The sequence below is a fragment of the Orycteropus afer genome, unplaced genomic scaffold (assembly GCF_000298275.1).
Source record: "Orycteropus afer afer isolate SDZICR_OR568_19922 unplaced genomic scaffold, OryAfe1.0 scaffold00075, whole genome shotgun sequence".
Taxonomy (NCBI): Eukaryota; Metazoa; Chordata; class Mammalia; order Tubulidentata; family Orycteropodidae; genus Orycteropus; species Orycteropus afer.
The window spans coordinates 6145092-6168334 of NW_006921662.1; the positions used below are offsets into that span (position 1 = coordinate 6145092).

The 23243-nt window shown below is 44.4% G+C and overlaps 1 protein-coding gene across 1 annotated transcript in view; it reads left to right on the forward strand.

Moving 5' to 3' along the window:
- The first annotated feature begins 2404 nt into the window (after positions 1 to 2404).
- NR5A2 (nuclear receptor subfamily 5 group A member 2) overlaps positions 2405 to 23243 on the forward strand; it is a 207977-nt gene continuing 187138 nt past the window's right edge. Inside the window, exons 1-5 of the mRNA XM_007941092.2 lie at positions 2405 to 2468; positions 14238 to 14375; positions 18418 to 18536; positions 20073 to 20214; positions 22525 to 23171. Of these exons, the coding sequence (XP_007939283.1) occupies positions 2405 to 2468; positions 14238 to 14375; positions 18418 to 18536; positions 20073 to 20214; positions 22525 to 23171 (1110 nt within the window). The remainder of the gene's footprint in view (positions 2469 to 14237; positions 14376 to 18417; positions 18537 to 20072; positions 20215 to 22524; positions 23172 to 23243) is intronic.

A 23243-nucleotide genomic window follows, 5' to 3' on the forward strand; every position in this document is an offset into this window, starting at 1 on the left:
TATATATATATATATATATATATATATATATATAAACACATAATGTGATGTTCTCTGAAAAGGACATCAACTTTGTTGTTGTTGTTCATTGCCAAGTTGATTCCAACTCATGGTAACACCACATCTGCAGAGCAGAACTGCTCCATAGGGGGGTTTTCAAGGCTGTAACCTTTCAGAAGCTGGTCACCAGTACTGTCTTCCAAGGTTTCTCTGGTTGGCTAAAACTTGACCAGTGGTAGCCTTTCGTCTAGTAGTTGAGCACTTAACTTTTTGCACCATTCAAGGACTACTAAGACATCACCTAGGGTAGTGGATAAATAATGTTGTTTGTAAAAATTGATTAACACACTGCTCTTTAACAACCAGCTGCTCCACAGAGCAAAACTCACCTCTAACCCTTAATTGTACTGCTCATATTCTTTAAAGTTCAAGTATCTGTAGTGGTTAAATCAAAATATGAAGAGTGATGCTTAGAAAAGCACTGGTGCAGCTAGCAGTTTGAGCTGCGAATGGACTTGGTGGCTTTTGTCATGTAACAACATTTGTACTTGGAAGAATGATGGGAAAACTGTGGTTATTCAGACAAGAGTACTTTGGAGGCACTTTCTCCAACAAGAGTGAGGTGGATCTGTTACTTTAAGGAAGATATAGAAGATATTTCTTCCAATGAAAAAAATTCAAACTTTAAGGTGAAATTCCAAATTTTGGAAAATTTATATCCACCATGAGTTTGACAGCTTCCCAATAGTTAAAGACTTCTGATAAGATCAGTAGGGATATTAGTGAATAGAATTTTTTATATTGTATAATGAAATGTACGAAATACATTTGATATGAAATACATATGATATTGTATAATGAAATGGTTTATAACACTTCCAAAGGGTTACTATGACCATCTGATACTGTGATAACATATATTACATAAAAATAAAATTAGTATCAGTCAAATCCAACTGAAGCTGTAGCTTTAAAAATTAAAATTTCCAGAGGAAAGAGTAAATGGTGAGCAGAATTTGATTTGTCCTATCACTTGTAGAAAGCAATTGCTAGCAGCTGAAGGCTATGCAGATGAGCAGGGCAAGAAGTAATTTCTACCAAGCTGCAATATTTATAACTTTACTTAGCAAAATCAAAACAAACAAGAAAACCAACTAAGTATGCCACAGTTTATGAAAAAAGCATATATTGCTTTGAGAATCCAGATTTTATTACTTTGCAGAATAATGGAGATATTCAACAAGCATCTAAAACTACCTTTAGTCATTTGAGTGATATTTCTTTCATAGATTCAGTTCGATAGACCATGGTGAATACCCACTACCATTGAGTCCATTCTAACTCATAGCAATCCCATCCCCCATCAGGTTTCCAAGGTTGTAAATCTTTACAAAAGTAGATTGCCTCATCTTCCTCCCGTGGAGCAGCTGACAGGTTCAAACTGCCTACTTTCTGGTAAAGCCCAATGCTTTAACCACAGCGCTACCAGAGTTCTTCAGTGATTCAAATTTTCTGTATGGATCCAAGCAAAGAATAACTTTAAATGTATTGCACAATCACCATTTTGCCATCATTAACCTCAAAGTACAAGTTTTACTTTATTGGGATGAAAAGCTGGGCTGCCCTTTTAACCAACTGACCTATGTACAAACAAGCTAAGGTTAGCTTCTCTTCTAATGAGTAGGTACAATAAAAAGGTTAGTTAACCAAAACATGCATAAATAAATGACCATATGCTTAGAAATGCTACTTGTAGTCTTTCATAGTGTCAATCATATTTACAGTCATCACTTAAAGAATTAATGCCTGCCAATGTTATCATCTAAAATGTATTTACAAAGGTCAAAAGAGCTGTCTGTCCTCCTCTATGCAAAGAGGTGATGACATCAGGGGGCATGTCACAAGCCTAAGTTTAGCCAGTGGATTTAAGCTGGTTTGGAGTTTTATCCACTAAGTATGATCTTCTGACCCCACAGTTTTACAACTTTCCACTCTCTGTGCTGCATAGCACCTCTCCACTTCTGAGTTAATCATTTCTTTACCATTATCTGCCAAGAGTTCTTATCTCTTTTGCTGTCACTTTATAACAGGGTCCTCTTATCAACCTGCATAGAGTCATGTGATCAATCCAAGCCTATCAAAAGTTCCCATTCTTCTGATTAGAAACCATCATGAAACTGGATACATGGTTTACAGCATGAAAAAGTAGAGTCTAGGGAAAGACTTGCTTGTAACTTTCTGAATTCTTAGAGTTATTTTATTTCACTTTTTCTTAACTTTCACTAAAGGTCACTATAGTCTGATGCGTCCTCTCCAAGGCTACAAAATTTGACAAGCTGTCTTTTTTTCTTATCCTCAATGATTTCTGCTGAAAACCGAAGGACTGCTTATAATTTCACTAAGAATGTCTTCTAATTCTGATACCAGGGATTTACAAGAATCTGCAAAGCACGGACTTACACCTATTGGTAAGTGGAAGCTGCTCTATCATCTATTACTCTGCTACTACATTAATATGTGTAACTTAATCTCATTCATAGAATTTTTATTATAAGTCACTGCTTTTCTTATTGTGCTTATTAAAAGAATATGATAAGCCCATGTTTATATACCACACATCTTTCTTGCAGTTCAAAAAAAAGCAAATGGATATTTCATATGAATATTATTCATTGTATCCAGTGTTTTCAGATATCATTCTGTTAGCCTAATAGAGTCAGATAATAATGCATCACATATCAATTTATTTTTAACATTTTCTGGCAACTTTAATAAATCAAGATTTGACCAAAATTAGAGATTTGAAGTTAATCATATTGAGTGATCCTTGATCAAACTTTAACAGATAGCTTTCAAGTATTTGTGAAGTTTCAAGTTCTGCCACATCACCGTACTGGCGTCTCATTCATTGCAAATACTGTAGAAAATCTTTTATTTTCCTTTTCTGGAAGATATACAATTACGGGGGGTGGGGGAAGGCAGAAAGCCATCAGACCACCATTAGTTAAGGATTAGAAATGAAGAGTTCCAGTCTGTTTTTCAAAATAATAAATATATCTTGTTTCATAAACAGAAATAACTTTTTTCTTTTAAAAAAAAAGATAGGACAAAAAATGAAATCACAAATGGCTGATTGTACAGCAAGAACACAATCAATTAATCTAAATGGAAAGGACTAAGAGGAAGTGATTGCCAATTGTCTGTAATTAGCAGTCTGTTGGCAATCATGCCCTTTATTCCTTTTCCCCTAGTTTCTGAAGAACTTATACTTTTTCTTGTAGTACCTTCTTAGTTGGAATTTCCACCCGCACCTCACCCTACCTCTGAGTTTCTAGGGGCCTGTTACAAACTCTGAGTTCCGTAGTAACAAGAAGGAAAATCAAGGCTGGGGTTTTTTCTCTCTTCCCCCTTAGTAGCCAGTTGACGCCACTAAATGCAGTGATTGCTCTTTTTTATGGGCCAACCACACCCTAAAGTGTATCAGTTGAGGAAATAGTTACAAGAAAAACGTTCTGTACTTACAAAAAGGAAAACACGGGAAAGGCATGCAGAGTGCAACAGAGAATCAATGCCTTTGCAGATAAAAGAAAATATTGGCACAACAAAGAAGCGGGAGGAGAAACACAACACGATTTCAAACTCTACTCCTGGCAAAACCGCCGCTGTGCGTTAGCTAGGAGTCCTAGCAGCCACGCAGGACGCTTGGTGTTTGCCGGGCTCTGCGCCCGGGGCTCGCTGCAAGAGCGCGCTCGAGCAGGGACGCGGGCAGCGCGCGCCCCGGGAAAGCGCGCTCATCAACTCGTTCCCTCGTGCTGCGATCCCCGGCTACCGCCCGAGCTGCAGCAGCGCGGGGTGCCGGCTGGGGGCCGCGAATAAAGAGGGCAGCTGAGTCTGGAGACCACACACGTGGATCCGGTGGTATTCCCCGCCCCCCCAGGACCCCAAGCTGAGAGGAAGGAATTACTCGAGACCGCGGTTCCGAACTCTAGGCTCGGAGAGATGTTCTTGAACTGTGTTTCAAAGGGTAGAGATTGGGGTTGGGGCTAGAAGGTGAACTAAAGAGAGTAAAGTACGGAGGAGACAATTTGCACTTTTTTTTTTTTTCTAATCCGCGACAGAGTTGTGTTCTCGCCAACCACACCCCGCATTCACACCGCACTAGCTCTGTTGGGACAGAGGCGGGCCTGTACTGTGCGTAATATAACCAGCAGCGCTGGTCCGATACTGGCCCTTTGGCATAAGGCCGGGGCCCGCGGAACACCTCTCTAGTCTGGGAATGGCCGCTGGCGATCACAACTCAAAGACAATCCATAGTTTCTCACCGGACTGCAGAGATCTTACCCTAACATCCCATACCCATCCTGGCACTTCCGGACGTCCGATTAAGGGAAGACAAAATTCCAGTCAATTTTTCGTTCAAAGAGATCTCTTTCCAGACCTTGTGCGCAGCCACCTATGTACAAACAAGCTAAGGTTAGCTTCTCTTCTAATGAGTAGCCCTGTTGCCTCCCCAGCTATTACAACCTACAAGTGCAACATCTCAGGGACTTGAAGGCTGTTGCAGGCACAGGCGCGCCATCTCTTCATGACGTAGCTTCCAAGAAGTGCTGAGGGTCATTCTAGTGGTTCTTGGCTGGATTAAACCACCCAAAGGGCTGAGGGAAGAGCGGGCAATGCGGAGTCATCAGATTAGGTTAGATTGAAAGGGCCGACTCCATGCGTGAATGAGTGTTGCGTGTTGGATTGAGGTCTTTCTGGCACTGGCCGTTGCAGGTCCACAGAGAACACCCAGATGCAACTGCAGAGAGTGTCTGAGGCCCTGGGGTAGCTTTGAGGTGGCAAATTGCATGTGGGGATGGGAGTGGGAGTGGTTGGTAATATTGCCTCCAGGATTTGTAGAAATCAGTCAGGCTTTTTCAACATCACACAAATTCGGTAGTACCAAGGTATGCATGGCCCTTTATTTCAAAGGCTGTCTCCAAGGGTCCTATCTGGACATGACATTTTCTTCTACTTACATTGGTGTTTACACAAAAGTTGTGTGTCATACACAGAAGTAAAATTAAGATAAAGTTGTTCTTCCTGCCTATCTGCAAGAACATCACTCAGTATGATGGAAGAACAGCAGACTCCATAACCAGATTGTTCTTTTAAATTAACTAGCTCTGGGGCACTGGAAAGATTCTTGGATTCTGGCCTGGGTTTTTACTTTTTTTCTAAATGAGGTGATTGTACTGAATGATCTGCAGTGCTAATTTGACAGACACTTTTTAAAAGTTAATTATAAGGTCCTTGTCTATCTGAAGGAGTTCTGGTGATGTAGTGCCTAAGGCATTTGACTGCCAACCAAAAGGTTGTTGGTTCAAACCCACCAGCCACTCTGCTGAAGGAAGACCAGGCAACCTACTTCCAGAAAGATTTACAGCCTCAGAAACCCAAAGGGGGGTTGCTGTGAGTCTGAATCAATTCGATGGCAGTGAGTTCGGTTTTTATTTGTTTTTGGTTTTTTTGTCCATATAAACAAAAGAGCCAAATCTGGGTGGTAGAAGCATGTCATGGAACATTTATTGACCCATTGTAATATGCCCAACATTATGCTTTGATCTGTAATTAAATTTACACTAATACTTCAAAGTGCACGTAAAGAATATACTATGAACTTCCTTTGTAATATTGTGCATTACCTACAGAAATATGTCTTCATAATTAGAGGTGTATAATGCACAATACAAGCTCTGTATTGAAACTGTGATGTAAGGTTTGCTGTCTGGTCCCCTTAACTCTCTTGGTGTCTGGTTTTATTCCAATGATAACCTTTAACTAGCTCTGTATCTAAAAGGCTGTCTTAAAGTAGTGGAAAGTGAGGTAGCCCATTATGTGACTCTAACTTCTAGCTAGCTTAATTGCATTGTACTTTAGAATGCCAGTCACCCAAGTCTGTGTCCTACTTCTTGTTACCAGTCAATTCCAGGAAGCTAAATTCTGGTGCCTTTTCTCCTTCCCTGCTCTAACCCATCTCCAATCCAGTACTGGCCTGACTCCACAGCTGTGACTGGGGTTAAGGGTTCATTAAGACCTCCCTTAATAAACCAAGGAAGATTTATGGGGGAAGGGAGGACAGAGGCTTGGTAATGCTTTTCTCCTTTACTTGACCTGTCCACCCAGACACAATGTCTAGGGTTATCTTGGATTCAGCCTTGAACATGAGCTGAGCTACAGAAGGCCTCTGGTTCTGCTTCCTCCAGTCACTTCCAGAGATGCTCCAGGAAGGACAAGAATCAGACTACTGTGTTCCCAGGCCCAGAACCTAGCTTAGGATAAAGCAACTTCTTTGAGTTGTACTTTCTCACTCTCCACATTATTGGAAGGACAACTTTTCTAAAATCCTGTTAGTTTCAAAAACCTCCAGGAGTTTGTGAGCACTGTAGAGGCTTTGGAAAAGAGCTGAAATATGACCAGTGTGAGTTTGACAGATTATGCCTAGGAAAACTATGTGGTCTGAAATTGACCAGACAAATTAATAAAGGCTGGCTTTTTTGTTAGTTAGTTTTTTTTTTTGGGGGGGGATGTTCTGTTATGTGTGGTTTTGTGTGATTGATAAGTAAGAAAAGACCATACTTAACTATTAAACTCCAAATAACCTAAATACAGATGACCATGAGCAATTCACTGAGCAGTTTTGTCTAAGGGTAATATGATTGTCCCTTAGGACTATGTAACACACTGCAAAACAGGCAACTTAGAAAACATTTCCTATGGGAAGGATACATTATTTTAAGTGGCCTGAGAATGGTGAATCCTTTTGTAGTTGTATTCCTCACAGAAAAATAACTTTGGGTGAAGTTAGGGGGAAAGAAAGACAAAGAAGACCCTTTCTTCTTTCTTTTTAGTGAGTACCAGTCAGGTACTTTGGTTTTAGTGTTTCTCATTCAACTCTAAAATTTACTTTGTTAACCTCAGTATACTGATGGAAAACCAGAATCAGAAAGGCCAAGTGATTTACCCAAGATCACTCAACTTGTCAGGTAATGAGTTTAAAAAAAAAAAAAAAAAAAAAACCCACCCAAAAGTATGATATTGAAATCCACTCTTTTACCTCAGGGTAGAAACTTCTTGTCTTCGTTGGCATAATGGAATTATCATTAAAACAATGTTGGTCTGTTCAGACTCCCTTCCGAAGGGCATTTCATGCTTAAGAATTTGTAAATGGCTCTTTACATTCCTGTGGACATGAGACTAAGACCCCTGTAGAATTCATAAGGGCAGGGTGGGGAATGGTGTATGGGGAGCAGGGGTGGAGACAACATCTGGGAGAAATGAGATCAGAGCCTCCTGAGGTGGGAAGGCACTTCTTTCTAGTCGCCTACTCTAGAGTTTTTTGGAAGAAAGCTTTGGAGTTTGGACGAAGTTTAGCTTGCGGTTGTGTAGTGTACAGTGGTAACTGGAAAAAAAACAAGGCTACCAACAGAGGGAGAGAAAACAGGGACGAAATTCACAGTAGCCACTAGTTACAGGGTTGGTGGGTAAGGGGAGGGCAGGGAAATCACTCAAAATGAGTGACCAGAGGAAAATGACTCTTTTTTCCCATAAGAAACAAGCATACCGCTGCTCCGCCCTATGGAGGGAGGAGATGGGGAAAAAGTTTAGGCTTTTTTTTTTTTTTTTTTTAAGCACCGGGTGTGTATCTTGAAGTAAAATAAACTGGTTACACGCCCAGCGCTAACATTTTTCAGTGTTCTGGATTCCTTGCTCAGAATCTGGACGCTGGAGCATTTGCTTGCCGCAACCCCCTCCGCCCCCACCCCGGGGCGGGAAATCCACTCCTGCAGTGGTCTCTAGAGGATTGGAAAGAAAAATTACCCAGAACACGCCGCCTGGTCCCCGAAGCAACTTCTCACAATTTCCAACATAAAACTCTGGAGGGAAGCGAATTGCTTGTCCCAAACCCTGGGTAACGCTGGGCACCATCTGCTAATCGCAAAAGTTGCCTTCAGGTTGGATGAGGAGCTGACGTCCGCAGGACTGCATAACTCCTACAACTGCAGGGACCCTAACACGGAAGCTTCCCTACTTCCGCGCCCCACGCTAGCGGGCCAGGATACCACTGCAAGTACCGCCTTTTCAAACTCCAATTTCTTTGCTGACCAAGAAGGACATAAATTGCTCGAAGTCTCGATCTCTGCGGGACCCGGCGCTCATTGGTTTTAAGAACAAGAAATCCCTAGCAAAGGGGCTTTGAGAGAGGAGTCTCCCTTGGGTCCGTATCCCCGCTGCGAGAGTCAAAGAATTCTAAAGCTGAGTGAAAAGTTACCTCCTTCCCTCAAGACACTTCCACTCTGGTCATACGCAGTTGAATGGAAGTCTAGAACAAGCTAGTGCTAAAGAGTTAGATTCTAGACCTGGTTGAAACGGAGGCTGGGGAGGGAGAAAGACGGAATTTTAAGTGTTGAGCAAGTTTCACTCAGCGCTTGGTGGCCTGCTAGCACCAGGATTGTCATTGACAACTTCACGCAAAATTCAGGTTCCTTCCGAGGATGGGCAGGTGTGGTTCGGAGAGTGGAGTCCTCACAGTTTTCAGCTGGAGCTCACTCACATCTCCATTTCAATCACAGAGAGGAAGAGATAGATTAGATTGAACCACCAGCTAGAGACTTTTTTTTTCTTTTCTTTTCTTTTTCCCCCCAGCCCAGCTCCTGTTTTCTCAAGACCAGGTCTCCTGGTTCTTCCGAATAGCACCCTCTAAGTTTACCGAGACAAGAAGCGCCTGAACCCCGGGTTGGGATAACACGCCACAGAAAACAACGAAGTCAAGAAATTCCTCAGAGCCCTTTAACGCAAAGAACCACAGATTCTGATAATCTAAGCAAAATCTCAAAAAAAAAAAAAAAAAAGAAAGAAAACACCACCCCTTTCCTTCAGGGCAGCGATGGGAGATTATCTGGATAATTATTTCAACTTTAAGTTTCCTCTCCAGTAAAGACGGTGCCATGATATATTAATACATTCACATAGAGATTGTGAATCAATCGCCATTTGCGGGTTGCTCCTAACAGTCAGCCTTTCCGGAGCAGAAAGTCTCCAACGGCAGCAGGTTTTCACTAGTGGTGGTAGTGGTTATTGTTGATGTCTTAAATAGTTATTTACACTTGCAGTATAAAGGTTTTTTTTTTTTTTTTTTCCCCTGTGGCACAACTTCTCACTAAAGTTTGTTTTTTTCAAAGTTTCAGCCAATACGATGCTCGTCGGTAATTTACACGGCTGTATTGAAATCTAACCCTTTATTCTGAAACAAAGCACTCGCTGCCCCGGCGAGGGAGGTGAGGAGCCGGAGGGAATAGGCCGTCCCCTAGAGCACAGCAGCGGAAATCTGGAGACCTAGCAAAACTTAATTTTCGGAGAAAACGCTACGGATGGGCTTTTCGTGTGGGAGGGGGGGGGGAATATAAGGGAGAAGCCGAGCCTCTGTAGACTGATAAATAAATTTGCTTCTCTTCCCTCTCGGGCTATCCTGGACTGGTTGTGGAGACTTGTTAAAAACAAACTAAAAACTAGCTTTGTCTCGGGGCTGATAAAAACAGGTACGTGGGAAAGAAAAAAGTAATTACTCTGGTCTCTTTAAAACACCAAAGTAGCAACTGAGGAGGAGACCTTAGAAATTGTTTCCAAGGATGAAAGTTTGCAAATTTCGTGTGTGGGTTAGTGGGTCCATCCAGGCTTCTCCACCAAGGCGCGTGGGCAAAAAGTTCGCCTCTCAGGTCTTTTTGGACCAGTCCTGGTCGAGCCCACGAAATCTGAACCGCTTCTGAAAATCTTGACATTTTATCCCTTTGCTGCCCACACTTAAAGCGGGCGGGACCAACCGACACTTCTCAGAGCAGATCAAGGACAGGCTGTTCCGGACTTGCCCACTGAAACGCTGGGCGGCACTGCAGAAAGGTGGAGAGGGTAGGGTGGGGGAGAGAGCAAGGCAGTTACTGCTCGCTGTTGGGGAGTGCGAAAGCTCCTCAGCTCGAGCCCGCCGGGTGAATGAGGCGCAAGGCCCCGTAACGCTGAGCCTGGATAAAATATGCCAGGACTGCGCTTCTCCAGCTCATCAAGGCTGCGGGAGCCTCCCCAAGCCATCATCCTTTGTAATTGCAACCGTCAATCAACACTTTAAGACAAAGTCAGAGCCGGGAAGGGCGAGCCCTGGAGACAAGTCTCGCCGGCCGGAAGGAGAAAGCATAGGGAAAGTGGGGAAAGGGAAGAGAAGTTTGCCAGAAGTTGGCAGAGGCGATGGAGGGGGAATATTTAGAATGTGCATGTATGGTTGCTGAAGCTGTGGCGATCTCTTCTCCAGTCCCTCCGGTTCCGGTCTCGGGTCCAGGCCACCAGTTACATTTCCCTTAGCAGTAAGTCTGGGGATGGATTCTTAAGTGTGCTTCCAGCAAAAGGCAGAGTGGCAGTTGGTAAGATGGTAAGATCCCGCAGAGGATGGGACGCATCTGCCCGAAGGCGGAAGCTCCTTCCGCTCCAGGCAGTCGTGTCAGTCCAGACCACCACGACCATCAGTATTCAGACCTCAGAGGTCCTGTTTCATCTACTTGCATCCCAACTGCCACCCCTTCTCCCGTCCACTTGGCTGTCCTGCCTCACGCTGCGGTCCTCGCAATCCAGAACTATCACGAGACAACAGACTAGAGGTGCCGGGCACTAGGACACCCCTCCTCCAGCTTGGCTGCCGAGAAGGCGTTCCGGGGGACCCACAGCCACATCCCAGGTCACAGAGTCGGCTAGTCACCGGCTCCAGTGGGGAACGCTGCCTGGCGTGATTGAAGGGTCAAGGAACCAGAACGCGCCTTGGGAACAAGTGAGAAGTTCAGAGGGCGTGGAAAGGGTACACTTGGAGGACAGTAATGAGCCCGTTGTCTTAGGCCTGGTACCGCTTCCCCTCCCTCTGTGTCAAGTCCGGGGCTGGGGCCTCTCTGTGCACCTAAACTTGTGGAGCGACTTGGAGAAGAGTGAGCGTGCCTTCGGGTCTCTGATAAGAACCGACTCCAGGGGTAGATACGGCCTCATCCATCGTATATCTGTGCTTCGAGGCCCCTTGAGCGGACACGTAATAGGTATGGCTTTAGGGACCTGAAGGCCTGGAGCACCCAAGTTGGACATCCAGGAGAGGAGTTCCCTTGGCTCTCCGAAAAGGACACTTTCTCTCTCCTTGAGACCCTCTGCCCTTTTGGTGCCCTGTTGGCTCACTGCTAACTAAGCAAAGGGATCAGTTTAGCTTAAACCTTCAAAAGCAGAGCTAAAAGCCTTGGAGCCTCCATCTGTGATACCACTGAGGATTTAACAGACTCCTCCTCAGCTCCTGTCCCCTCCCACCTATTTCTTGAGGATGTTCCTTTCTAAGTCTACCTGTGGGGAGATAAATGAATGCCAGCTGGTTCTTTGCCACAATCAGCGATTTTGGGTAGAGGGTTTGGTGGGGAGGGCAGATTGGCCTGGACTGTGGGGTGCGAGTATGGCCCATGCACCTCCTTCTGGCACTGAAACCACCTTTCTGAGCCTGACCAGAAAGTTTGCCTCAAGCCATTGCAGGTTTTTTTTTTTTTTTTTTCTGGGGGGTGGGGTGGGGTTGGTATTACAAGATCCTGTTAGGGCCCCCTTCTACTTTTTTTCAATTCCCCTAACCTTTGTCTCCTACTCCAACTGAAGACCTTCCTTCCCAGCTTGAGTCTGGGAAATTGCCTCTAAAGACCTAGAGTTCCCCACTGCTGCCAGCCTGGTGTTTGGGAAGGTGCTGCACATGCTCTCTGAAACAGTCATATTTAAGTTAAAGCTTTGTAATAAACCAGCTTTCAAAGTTCACTTTAGTTCACAAGCAAAGCATAGTAAGAATTGGTTTGAGCCCTGAGACTGTCGCCCTATCAGAACCACGTAAAGAACATGTATATTCTTAATTACTAATTTAAAACTAGTAATACTGAAAAATGTATTGATAGTAATACTCGGTGTCTTCATGAAAATCTGAATTATCTTAAGGGTCACTAATTCTGGCAACTGCCCTCTTCTTACACAGACTAAAGGACAGATCCACTTCAGTTTGAATGTATCATGAAATCCTAAACTACTACTTAAAGTTTAAATAAGTTAGATTCTCAATCTACTTCATTCGAAGAGCAAAATGACAAATCAGAGAAGGTGGCTGAATTGCCAGGTAGTGGTGGATGATGAACAGCCTATTTAATATGAAATTATAGATGATACATGGCAATGATTGGGATACTTTTCAATTCATCAATATTGGACAGGGCACTTTGAATGTGTAATTTCTATGCTATTCAAATAGAATAAATTCTGATCTTTGGAAATTCAAATCCACCCCCTTGTGGATGGACTCTGACAATTACCCGATTGCACAGCCAAACCTGAATAGAGGCATTTCGCATGCAGTCAAGAGGCTAGAAAGAATGTTTTCATCTTGTTGAGATGAGATCTGAAAACTCTGAGGATGTGACTGGGCTGGTTTGGGAAGAGCTTGCATAACAGATGGTTCTTTAAAACTTTTTTTTTTTTTTTTTAATTTTTCCAATGCTGGGCCTCCGGGCCTGCTGTGGATCCATCCCACCAGATAGACACCAGAATGAAAAAGAAAAACCCAGGCTATATTTGTATTCCACAGAAACACAGTTCACTAAACCTAGGAAGTTGTCACCAAGATTATCTTGGGCTCAAGGGAGCTCTGGTAGCATAGTGGCTAAGACACTTGCCTGCTAACCAGACGGCTGGCGGTTCAAACCCACCAGCCACTCCTCGGAAGGAAGGTTGGGCAATCCTACTTCCGTAGTGATACTGCCTCGGAAACCCAAGGAGGGGTCGCTATGAGTCGGGTCCGACTCGACGGCACATAACAACAACAACAACAAGTTTCGAAGTGAGAGAAAACAGAGAGAGTGGGAAAACAGGTAGCTGCTTTGAGCAAATGAATGAACTTTTGACTCTGGTCCTCAAGATTTGGTGGTCCCCTTGGGGCGGCCTCGGCGCTCAGGTCCGCCAGGGGTGGCCAGGTCTCAATGCGAGGCCTCTAGGAGAACTGAATGCAGAGAGGCAATGAAGCCTGGGGACCCTTGACAGAGCATCAGCTCTGCCTTAGAGAAGAGTGTCCATGGATGTCCATGAAAACATCCTTTTTCTCCTTTCAGTAGTTTAAATAGGTGTTTATTTCCCCCTCCAGCCCCTAACTCAACACACACCCCATCCTTCTTTTGCCCTCAGCTCTCGGAAATCACCGCCCTGGCTAAGCTTTAGCCGCCGCGATCAGACAGAGGTCGCTTCTCACTAGCCATGAGACCCAGCGGCATTTACACCCCCAGCCCCAGGCCAGGGTGGGGTGGGAAGGGGTTAAGGCGGGGTGAAGAGGTTGGGGCAGGAGTGGGGATCCAGGCGAGCGCCTCATCCTCATTGGCTGGAGGCTGGAGTCCCACCCGAGTCCGGAACCCACGTCCGGATTCACTGTCTTAACCCCTCATCCCAACCACCCCATCCCCCACCTCAGCCTCCCCCTACCCCCGGCCCTACTTACCTCCCTTCTCCTCCTCGTCTTCCCCCTTTCCTTCCCAGCACCGTCACCCTCCGGGCTGGAAAGGGCTGCTCTCGGACGCGCGAGAGTAGTAAAAGAGGCAGGAGAGGGAGGTTGGAACTTCACAACTCCACACTAGCAGTGAACCAGAGGGAGGCAGAGAGACAAGGGGAAGGGGCGGAGAGGCAAGGAGAGAGGAGGGGAGAGAGAAGTGAGGAGAGAGGAAGAGAGAGAGAGAGACCCCTGTCGATCCTGAGCCAGAGGGCGGGAGGAGGGAGGGGAAGGAGTCGCCCAAGCCGTCCGGGAGCTGCGGCTGCGGCACCGGCCGCGGCGGTAGCAGCAGCCCCGCGGCCGCCTCAGCTGCCCGCCTGGAGCTCCCCGGTGCACCGGTCCGCGCCCAGGGTAACTGTGCCCTCGCCACCACCGCGGCCTCCGCCCTTGCGGAGCAGAGCCAGGGCTCCTCGACTCAGTCTTCTCCGCCTGGTCTCGGAGCCCGGATCTCCTCCTCGCTGCTCGGGGACTGCTCCGGAGCTGCGAGACAGGACGGGCCAGGGATCCTGACTAGCAGCCCGGGAGGAGGCGGAGGCGCGCGCCGGCGAGTGGGTGGGTGAGCGGGCACCCCGGTTGCCCCCTTCCTTCTTTTCGCCGGAGTTGAATCTCTGCTGCCCGTGTCCAGGTGCTGGGCTTCCAGACAGACACGGACCCCCCGTCCCCAACCGCTGCCGCCTTGTCATGCTGCCCAAAGTGGAGACGGAAGCCCTGGGACTGGCTCGATCGCATGGGGAACAGGGGCAGATGCCGGAAAACATGCAAGGTAAGGAGGCTTAGCGCTGCGCACAGGCTCCGGCGGCTTCCGCTCCCCCGGGCTCGCCCTGCGGGCTTCACTCTCTTTCCTGGCACTCGCACTAGGGTGGTTGTGCTAGGCTCTCGGAGCCAGCCGGCTGCGGGGCTGCGCGCAGGCGTCCGGACCCCTCCCCAGATGCAGGCATAAAAGTTTATGGCTCTTGAACAATGCGGGGCGGAGGTTTTCAAGCAATGCCTAATTGGCAGCTTCTAATTAAGCAGAGAGAGGCTTCGAACTCTATGGCAACCGGAGCCAGGCAGCTTCAGGCTAAAGGTACTTTGAAATGATAAGAGCATTCTAAGAAATGGAATGTCTCACTGGAAACCTGAGCGGATTCTCAGTCCTTGGAATCGGTGGGAACTTTAATCAATGCTTTTGTGTGGAGCTAGAGCACCCTACCTAGGACAGTCAACTCCAGAAAGAGAAGGCGTCTCCCGAAAGGCTTATTTTAGCGGTATTAGAATGGATGTGGCCACTCCCTAAAGCCCAAGCGGACACTGACTCGAATTTGGGCAACTGAAAGGAATCAAAGTCCCTTTTCCCCTACGTGGATACTGCTCATTGCCCTGGAGGTGGGGCACAGCGGTTAGTTTAATGCCCCTTCATCAATGTAAGAGCTGAGAATGTGGAAATCCCATTTGTTTTGCAGCTCTTGATTGCTAACAAGAAAACAAATCCTGCTGGCTATGTTTTCACCGCATTCCAAAATAGGAACTCTTGTCTGGCGTGTATTAATCCCTTCAGAAGTTTATCGCAGTTGCCCTGGGCCGGGGAGGGAACAATGCTAGGAAAAGTCACCGGTGCTCTTCCATCCTCGCCCCTTCCAGTGCGCAGGATGTGCGGACAGGCGGGCCTGTGATCCTAGAACGCTTCCTGCCATCCCCTTGAGCGAACTTGAAAGGGCCGGGGAGGTGTTGAGAGCAGAGTTCAGGGCTGGTGCACGCGGCCATGAGGGGTAGGCGGCGCGTTCGGGGCGCTCTGGCCTGGGAGCTTGACGCGGCTCCAAGGTAGAAGCTAAGGGGGGTGGTGGGAGGGTGCGTCGTGCTTGTGGCATCAGTTATCCGCTCAGTGTTCCCGGGGTCTCTCTAAGTTTCGGGAGAGAGCTGTGGAAGTCTCCTGGGGCTGAGTCCCCTAAGACTAACTTGTAAACTAACTTGTGTGTCTCCCGGCCGGCTGCAAGGGGAAGCTGGTTGGTCCAAAGAGAGGTTTCCGCCCGAAACTGAATTCCGCGAAATGGGAGCGCCGGGGAAGTGGCTCGAGGGAGCCGTGCTCTCTTCAGAGGGCCTAATCTTTGCAATGCCAGATGCAGTCGGGGCGATTCCTGGGTCGGAAAGGAAAGTTTCTGCTTCTCGTTCCAGCGCAGACTCGGGAAAAGAAGCTCAGGGAGATAATGGAGCAAGAAGCACGGGAGGCAGAAATAAGAGTTTAATTGGGGGGGGGGTAGGAAAATAAAATCGTAATGTTTTCTTTGTGAAGTTCGCGAGGGGAGTACGTGACTGGACCTACCGCTCAGAGCAGAGTGTTAGCTCTCCCCCGTGCCGAGGACTGAGCGGCTACCCGCCGCTCTCTCAGCCTGGGGTTCGAAAGCAGCGCCACCAGCGCCTGACACGCCTTCCTCCTAGCCTTTCCTCCTGGTAGAGAGGAACGCTGGGACAGAGACCCCGTTCCTAGCCCTCATGGCCTTATCGCTGCCTGCAGACGCGTCTGTCTACTCGTGGGGACATCCCAGAAAGAGCACTGGGTCCCGGAACAGCGCACCGAGTCCAATTCAGGGGGAACTTCGCGCGCCGCTCTACGGATTTTGATTTCCATTGGTCTGCTGTCCTCTTTTCTACCTGTAGATGAAGACTAGTAGTGCGCGGGTACTTCTTCGCCTGGATGGACTCAGTTCTCCAAACGCTCCCAAACGCCTAGCTCGGCTATACCAGGGCACCTGGGAAACTCTGAAAGATATCCTGGCCTAGCACAGTGGCCTCTGTTTCCTCACTGCTCTTCAGTCTTTGGATTTTCCAAGAAGGGCCCTAGCCCTAGCCTTAGCCCCGGGCTTTCCGAAGTGAGATCTCCGAGGTGTGCATTGAGTACCCCCTCCCCCCGTTAGCGGTTGCCTCTCTGGTCCTCTGAAGGGCAAAGTTAGACTTTACTTTGTTGGGGGAAACGAGAAGTCGAAAAGAACACCCTTGGAAAAGCCCACTTTTTTCCTACCCCTAAAACATGACTCTAGACATTAGTCACAACTTTTAGGAGAAATGGCGCTATAAGCAAACTTCTTGTACTCTTAGTCTTCCCTAAGGCCCCAGGTTCCCAAACCAGAGCGCGGGCCTCTTAGGGCTGGAATCCAGGCTGGCACTGCCAGAAGGATTGCGCTCAACATCCCTTTATTTCCTATTTCGCCCAGCGAAAGAGGCTGCGTCGGCCGGAACCTCCTTCCCCGGGATTCCCCCAAACTTTAAGTCACTCGGGTTTAATCTCAGTGTCTCAGGAAGGGACGTTTCAACTCGGCTGGTTTGCATTCTGCCCTCAGCAGTCAAGTCCTGCAAGTGAGCCCCCGACGGCCCTTTCCGGAATCCCTAAGAATCAGTAAAGAAAAACCTATTTTGAAAAAGAACTAGTCAATGGCTAGGAGGCCACTATGGTGATAAAGTGACCGGGTACGTTAGTGGTGGGGTGGGGGATCTTTCTCTCTTTCCTTTTTTAGTAAACAAATCAGAGGAAACTTCTGCCTGGCCCTCGGTTCCCCATCCCCCGCGCCCCGCCCCCTGCAAATGCCACTGATTAACTTAAAACAAACTCGGCTCGGTGTCTGCGCTCGGTTTTGCAGTCTAAGGTTGAGCAAGGGGCGAGAACCGGGTGCTCCGAGGGGATTTGCGAGAGGGTGCCCGGGAGGGGTGCGGGCTCAGGGGAGCTGAGCGGACCGGTCCCTCGCCTTCTGCATCCGCTGCGCCCACTCACCCGCGCCCCGCGCTCGGAGACTTGGACACGGAGTCTCAGGGAGGGGCCGGAGCAGGTAATTCCTGGGGACTCCTGACCTGACCTTCCTGTGCGTAGTTATCCATCTTTTAGTTGAGAAGACGCCTTCTCCTGGCAGCATCCCGAAGCAGTCGGTTACCCGATCCCTGCTGTGAGCCGTGTGTTGTCGCGACCTGATTTCTGTTTAACTTTAACAAGGCGATCTCGAGGTGTTTATATTTTCCAGTGATGATCGGAAACATGTGAAGTTCATTACAGGACTTCAATACTTTGCGACGAAACCAAACTCTCGTGTGTATCTTTTCCTCCTCTGTTTTATTTCGCCCGGGCGTCCTCCCTTTTTCCTTCTTTTTATTTTCACAGATTTTCATATGTGAGGAGATGAAGGTATCCAGAACAGGAGTCCTGTCAATACGGAACTGAGTGTTTCAGTTAATCTAACAAATCTGAACGTTGGGAGCTGCAGGCTGTTCTTAAAGTGGGGCTGCTGCTGAAAAGCAGGTTTCTGGGGCTTCAGTTTCTTTACCGAACAATGTTTGCCATCCGTGTTGCTATCTTTATAAACGAGGTGTACTTGCAATAAACTTACTTCAAGTTTAAGGGGAGGGGTTGTAATGTGTGTTCTTGTCGTCCCCCCCCAACTTAGGCAAAAGTGACATTTTGGAACTTTACAGCGGTTGGAGAGAAAATTTAAATTGTTACTTTATGCAATTCATGTTTCTATTTTGATTTGTTGCTTTGCAGAGTTATGAAACTTGTGTTCAACTGTGGTCAGTTTAAAATTTTAACAAAAGAAGTTGGAATTATTTTTAAATTAAAAAAATATATATATATATGAAGTGCATGCTCACTGATGCCAAAAGATGTTTTACTTTCACTGTGTAAAAATAGTTCTCTTCAGTACCACCCGGGTAAAAATTATTTTTATTTTATATTTTACCTGGTGATATTTGCCCACCAATCACCAAAATGCTTTTCATTGCAGGATTAAAACCTATGTAGTAAATTAATTGGATGTGTGTATACATTTCTCTTCTTGTTTCAGTGTCTCAGTTTAAAATGGTGAATTACTCCTATGATGAAGATCTTGAAGAACTCTGTCCAGTGTGTGGAGATAAAGTGTCTGGGTACCATTATGGGCTTCTCACCTGTGAAAGCTGCAAGGTTTGCTCACATGTTCCTACCTGAAAAATATAATGTCCAAAGCCAAAATAAACCATGGATTGCTTTTTTCCCCCCTTCTTCAATGTGAATTTAGGCTGTCATTTTTAGACTCAATTAAAAAATGAGGTGAGAGATGATTCTTAGAAATATGTGTCTGATTTAGTTCAAAAGGCAAAGAAATTTATGCTGTTTAGAAAACTTTGCCAGTCTCATGGGTTTAAAGTATTTTACTGTAGTAAAGTGATGTAGCTGTAGAAAGCCTTCCATTCCTAACAGTCCTAAATATTGATTTTGCTTGACTTATATATATTTAAAGCACCGTTGTTCTTGAGAGGGAACATGACAAAGTATTTCCCAAATACATTTTAACTTCCCATTATTCTGTGCAGCAAATCTAAACATTTTTTTTATCTACAGACATAAAAGTCTAAATTCCAACTGCATGATTTCATCCTGATTTATTCCAAAAATACTTTTTAAAGATTTCTTGAAATTTAGATCACAAGAAACAAGAAATCAGATCTGTGTTCATAAATGTATTATGTGATCTATTTAAATGGAAGTGTTTTGTATGTAAAATGTATTATATTATCACAAATCATATTAATTATACTTTATAAATTTATCTCAGGCCTTTATATTCCCAATATATTAAATACTGGCTGTTTTAAAATATTTTATAAGTAGAACACTCAGTTCAGTTACTTAAGTCATTGCCAGGGAAAACCCTTCATTCTGCATAACAAAATAAAATGGTTTATCTTTATGGCTGGTAGGATAGACAAAAAAAAAAAAAAAAGCACTATCCTGGTAAAGCTATTATATTATAAAGCTACAAATTTCACATTTGATTAATTATATTGAATGAAATATAAGGAAAGTATACTTTATGTGCTGAAATTCAGCTCTCTGCAATACATGGTTTCTTTTTCAATTAGTTTCACCTTTTTTTTTTTATTTTTACAGACTTTTCATATTTGAATGTATTCCAATAGGAATTCTGAGCATTTCCCCGTTTTACTCTTTAAATCCTTTTGCTTTTAACTATCCAGTGTTGAACATTTGTAAAAGATCTGAAGTGTTTTGCTATTTGTTTTTCCACTGGCATTTTGCAATGATTTGTAACTGAAATTGTATCAGACTCCTTGAAAACAATGCAAATCTCCCTGGGTATCTCTAACTGGTATGTGAAGGTTAATCAGAAAATGGATTTAAAAAAAAAAAAAAAAAAAAAAGTCCCTGGTCAATATAGAGGGTATTTTTCTTGGGCTCTTGGGATGAAATGGGGTGTAGCCATATCGCCCCAAGATTTGATGTCATTCTTCAGGAATATAACTCTGATGCCAGAAAAATCTCCACTATGGCCTGGCACTGTTTTGGAGGGTTGATCTTGCTGAATGTAAAATATACCACAGGACCACACAGGGGCTCAGATGGTGCCATGAAAGGATTTGCTGGTGATTTCCTTAAAATGAAACAATGGAAGAGCTTGGTCTTAAATTTGTATTACATCTCACTATTTTCTCTGTCTTATAGGGTTTTTTTAAGCGAACAGTCCAAAATAATAAAAGATACACATGTATAGAAAACCAGAACTGCCAAATTGACAAAACACAGAGAAAGCGTTGCCCTTATTGTCGATTTCAAAAATGTCTAAGTGTTGGAATGAAACTAGAAGGTAAGATTCTTCTAAAGACTACCACCTATTAAAGCTCCCCAAGGACATGGGCTTTAGAAAACATTATGCTTCTAATAGGATAACATTATTTTCCCAGTTTTAAAACACTATTGACAATAATGTAAGATACATTGTCTTTTTATTTTGTCTACAGAATTAATCTCATTTAAACTCTGGTAAAATCTACCAGGTGAAAAATTTTAAATATCTAAGTTGTGCTCCCTCACTTTTGTTTAGTTTAGCAGATGCATTTGACACTAAAAAGGTCAGATCAGCTGAAAGCAAGGCTACAGTAAATCAATTGAGAACAAATAAAATTGGTGTGCAAAAACACAGAAGTTAAAATAAACTTTACATTTTCAAATCAAGGTAGTCTAGTAAAGTTTGAATTCAATCTTTTTTTTTTTTTAAATAGATGTAATACTTGTGAAAATTGTTAATATCAATTTCATGATTCTTGAGCAAGGGTTAAAGCCTTTAATTGTGAAAAGGAGTTTTTCATGTAGAATATCAGTTTTGATAGTGTAGGGAAGCACATCCCACCCTCCTCTTTCAAAGATAATGACTGAATCTGCAAAATAAATTTGTGAAGCAGGAAACATGAAAAATAATGAACTATTAAATCAAGCTGGTAGAAATGGTCTGACAAGAACAAGTGAGTGGTTCCTCAAAAGCTATGCTAAACTTTATGTTGAAAGAGCAGAATCTGTCTTTACCATGTATAGATTGGCAGGCAGTAAAGTTAATGTGTGACTGCTGTAAATAATTTGTAGTTCCTGGACTATTATGGTGTGTTGCTGTTTTCCAGCCTCTGACCTACTGACTTTCCACAGATTAAATATACTGCAAGTAAAGGAATAACAAAGGATACACACCACTTATGGTGCCAGATCTAAGAGTGCATTTAATTTGATCAGTGAGGCACAGGCTATTTTTGTTTCTTTTTGTTATATGGAACTCAGAGTTGATAGAAATAGTCAAACAAATTCAAATGAATCTACAGATTCTTCCAAATAGATACTAGCCACTTTGTTTACCATGAGGACTGTTAAGTCAGTATTGCTTTTAAGAAGAGATCAAGAAAGGAAGTAATTGATGCTTATTAATTTCCTTATTATCAATCACTTTATTATTTTCCACATGGTGAACTACTGTGGTGGATGGATGTGACCTATTGTGTGAGATTAAAATGATGGAAGTGTGGTTAAAACCTAAAGGCTTTGATTTTGTTTGGTAGACACACACACACACACACACACACATAAACATATACACACATATATATATTTTACAAAGGGAAAAAGATTGCCTTTCTTTACCTTCAAAAATTTGTTTTCATAATTGTAAGTCACTTATGGTGCATACTCATACTTCTTTAATGGTGATATGAAAAACAATTGAATATTCAATAAATTACCATCCAGATGAAAAAACTCTTTATGGTCTTGTACAATATTCTGGATACCTAGCATTCACAATAAATTTTTAATGCTGTACTAATCCTAAGATAAAAAGCTCCAAAACTTAACCTCCAGCAATTTCAACATGTCACAAGCTGTCAGAAGTCACTGTGTCTGTCTAATTGCCATTGGCCACTAAGGGTTTGGAGAGAACTATGAACTAACTTAGAGGCATGGCCTCTGACTCCACACACCAGTGTAGCAGAAGACTCTCTTGACAGCTTCTGAAATGAATTTGCTTTAATTATGTCCAGTTCTGCTTAAATTAAAAGCAATAACTGGTGGTTACGCCTTGCACACTCGTCAAGTCCAGGTGAAAATGATTTTTCAGGAAGAGCATGTACCTTACCCTTTTGCAACAAAGTAGCCAAAATGGCTTTGAGGGAGGAAGATGTCCTAAGGGAAAAGAGCCACAGTTTAATCCAGGAATGCATTATTAGATATATTTTCTCCTCAGCCGTTTGGGTTTCCATAAAGAAAATCACAAGATAACTGATAATAGAAATCCTCTTTCTTAGTCGCAAAACTGGTACTCTTTTTTAGCTATACAAAGAATCTAATCTGTGTAGCAAAAATTATGAAATCTCTTTAACCAAAGGGTTAATATGTTCCTACTTATCCAAAATATTTTTTTTGATGACAAAATACGCTTGCAGGAAAAAATTCATAAATAAAAAGGACATGACTTTTTTTTTTTTTTTTTTAAATCTTTGTGGGCTATTGTAATTAAAACAACCACACACATACCACTTCTTGTCAGTTTTCAACATTTTTGAAGAGTGTTTTGATCTGGAGAATGCTAATAATTTGGATCCTATTTATACCCTTATTTCCTTTTTACTCCTAACAGCGGTAAGAGCTGACCGAATGCGCGGAGGAAGGAATAAGTTTGGGCCGATGTATAAGAGAGACAGGGCCCTGAAGCAACAGAAAAAAGCCCTCATCCGAGCCAATGGACTTAAGCTAGAAGCCATGTCTCAGGTGATCCAAGCAATGCCCTCTGATCTGACCATCTCCTCTGCAATTCAGAACATCCACTCTGCCTCCAAAGGCCTACCTCTGAACCATGCTGCCTTGCCTCCTACAGACTATGACAGAAGTCCCTTTGTAACATCCCCGATTAGCATGACAATGCCACCTCATGGCAGCCTGCAAGGTTACCAAACATATGGCCACTTTCCTAGCCGGGCCATCAAATCTGAATACCCAGACCCCTATACCAGCTCGCCCGAGTCCATAATGGGCTATTCCTACATGGATAGTTATCAGACAAGCTCCCCAGCAAGCATCCCACATCTGATACTGGAACTTTTGAAGTGTGAGCCAGATGAGCCTCAAGTCCAGGCCAAAATCATGGCCTATCTACAGCAAGAGCAAGCTAACCGAAGCAAGCATGAAAAGCTGAGCACATTTGGGCTTATGTGCAAAATGGCCGATCAAACCCTCTTCTCCATTGTTGAGTGGGCCAGGAGTAGTATTTTCTTCAGAGAACTTAAGGTATGTCAACAGCTATTACAACTTACAATATCCCTTTCATGAAAGACCTATGTTCCTAATTAACATGTCTGG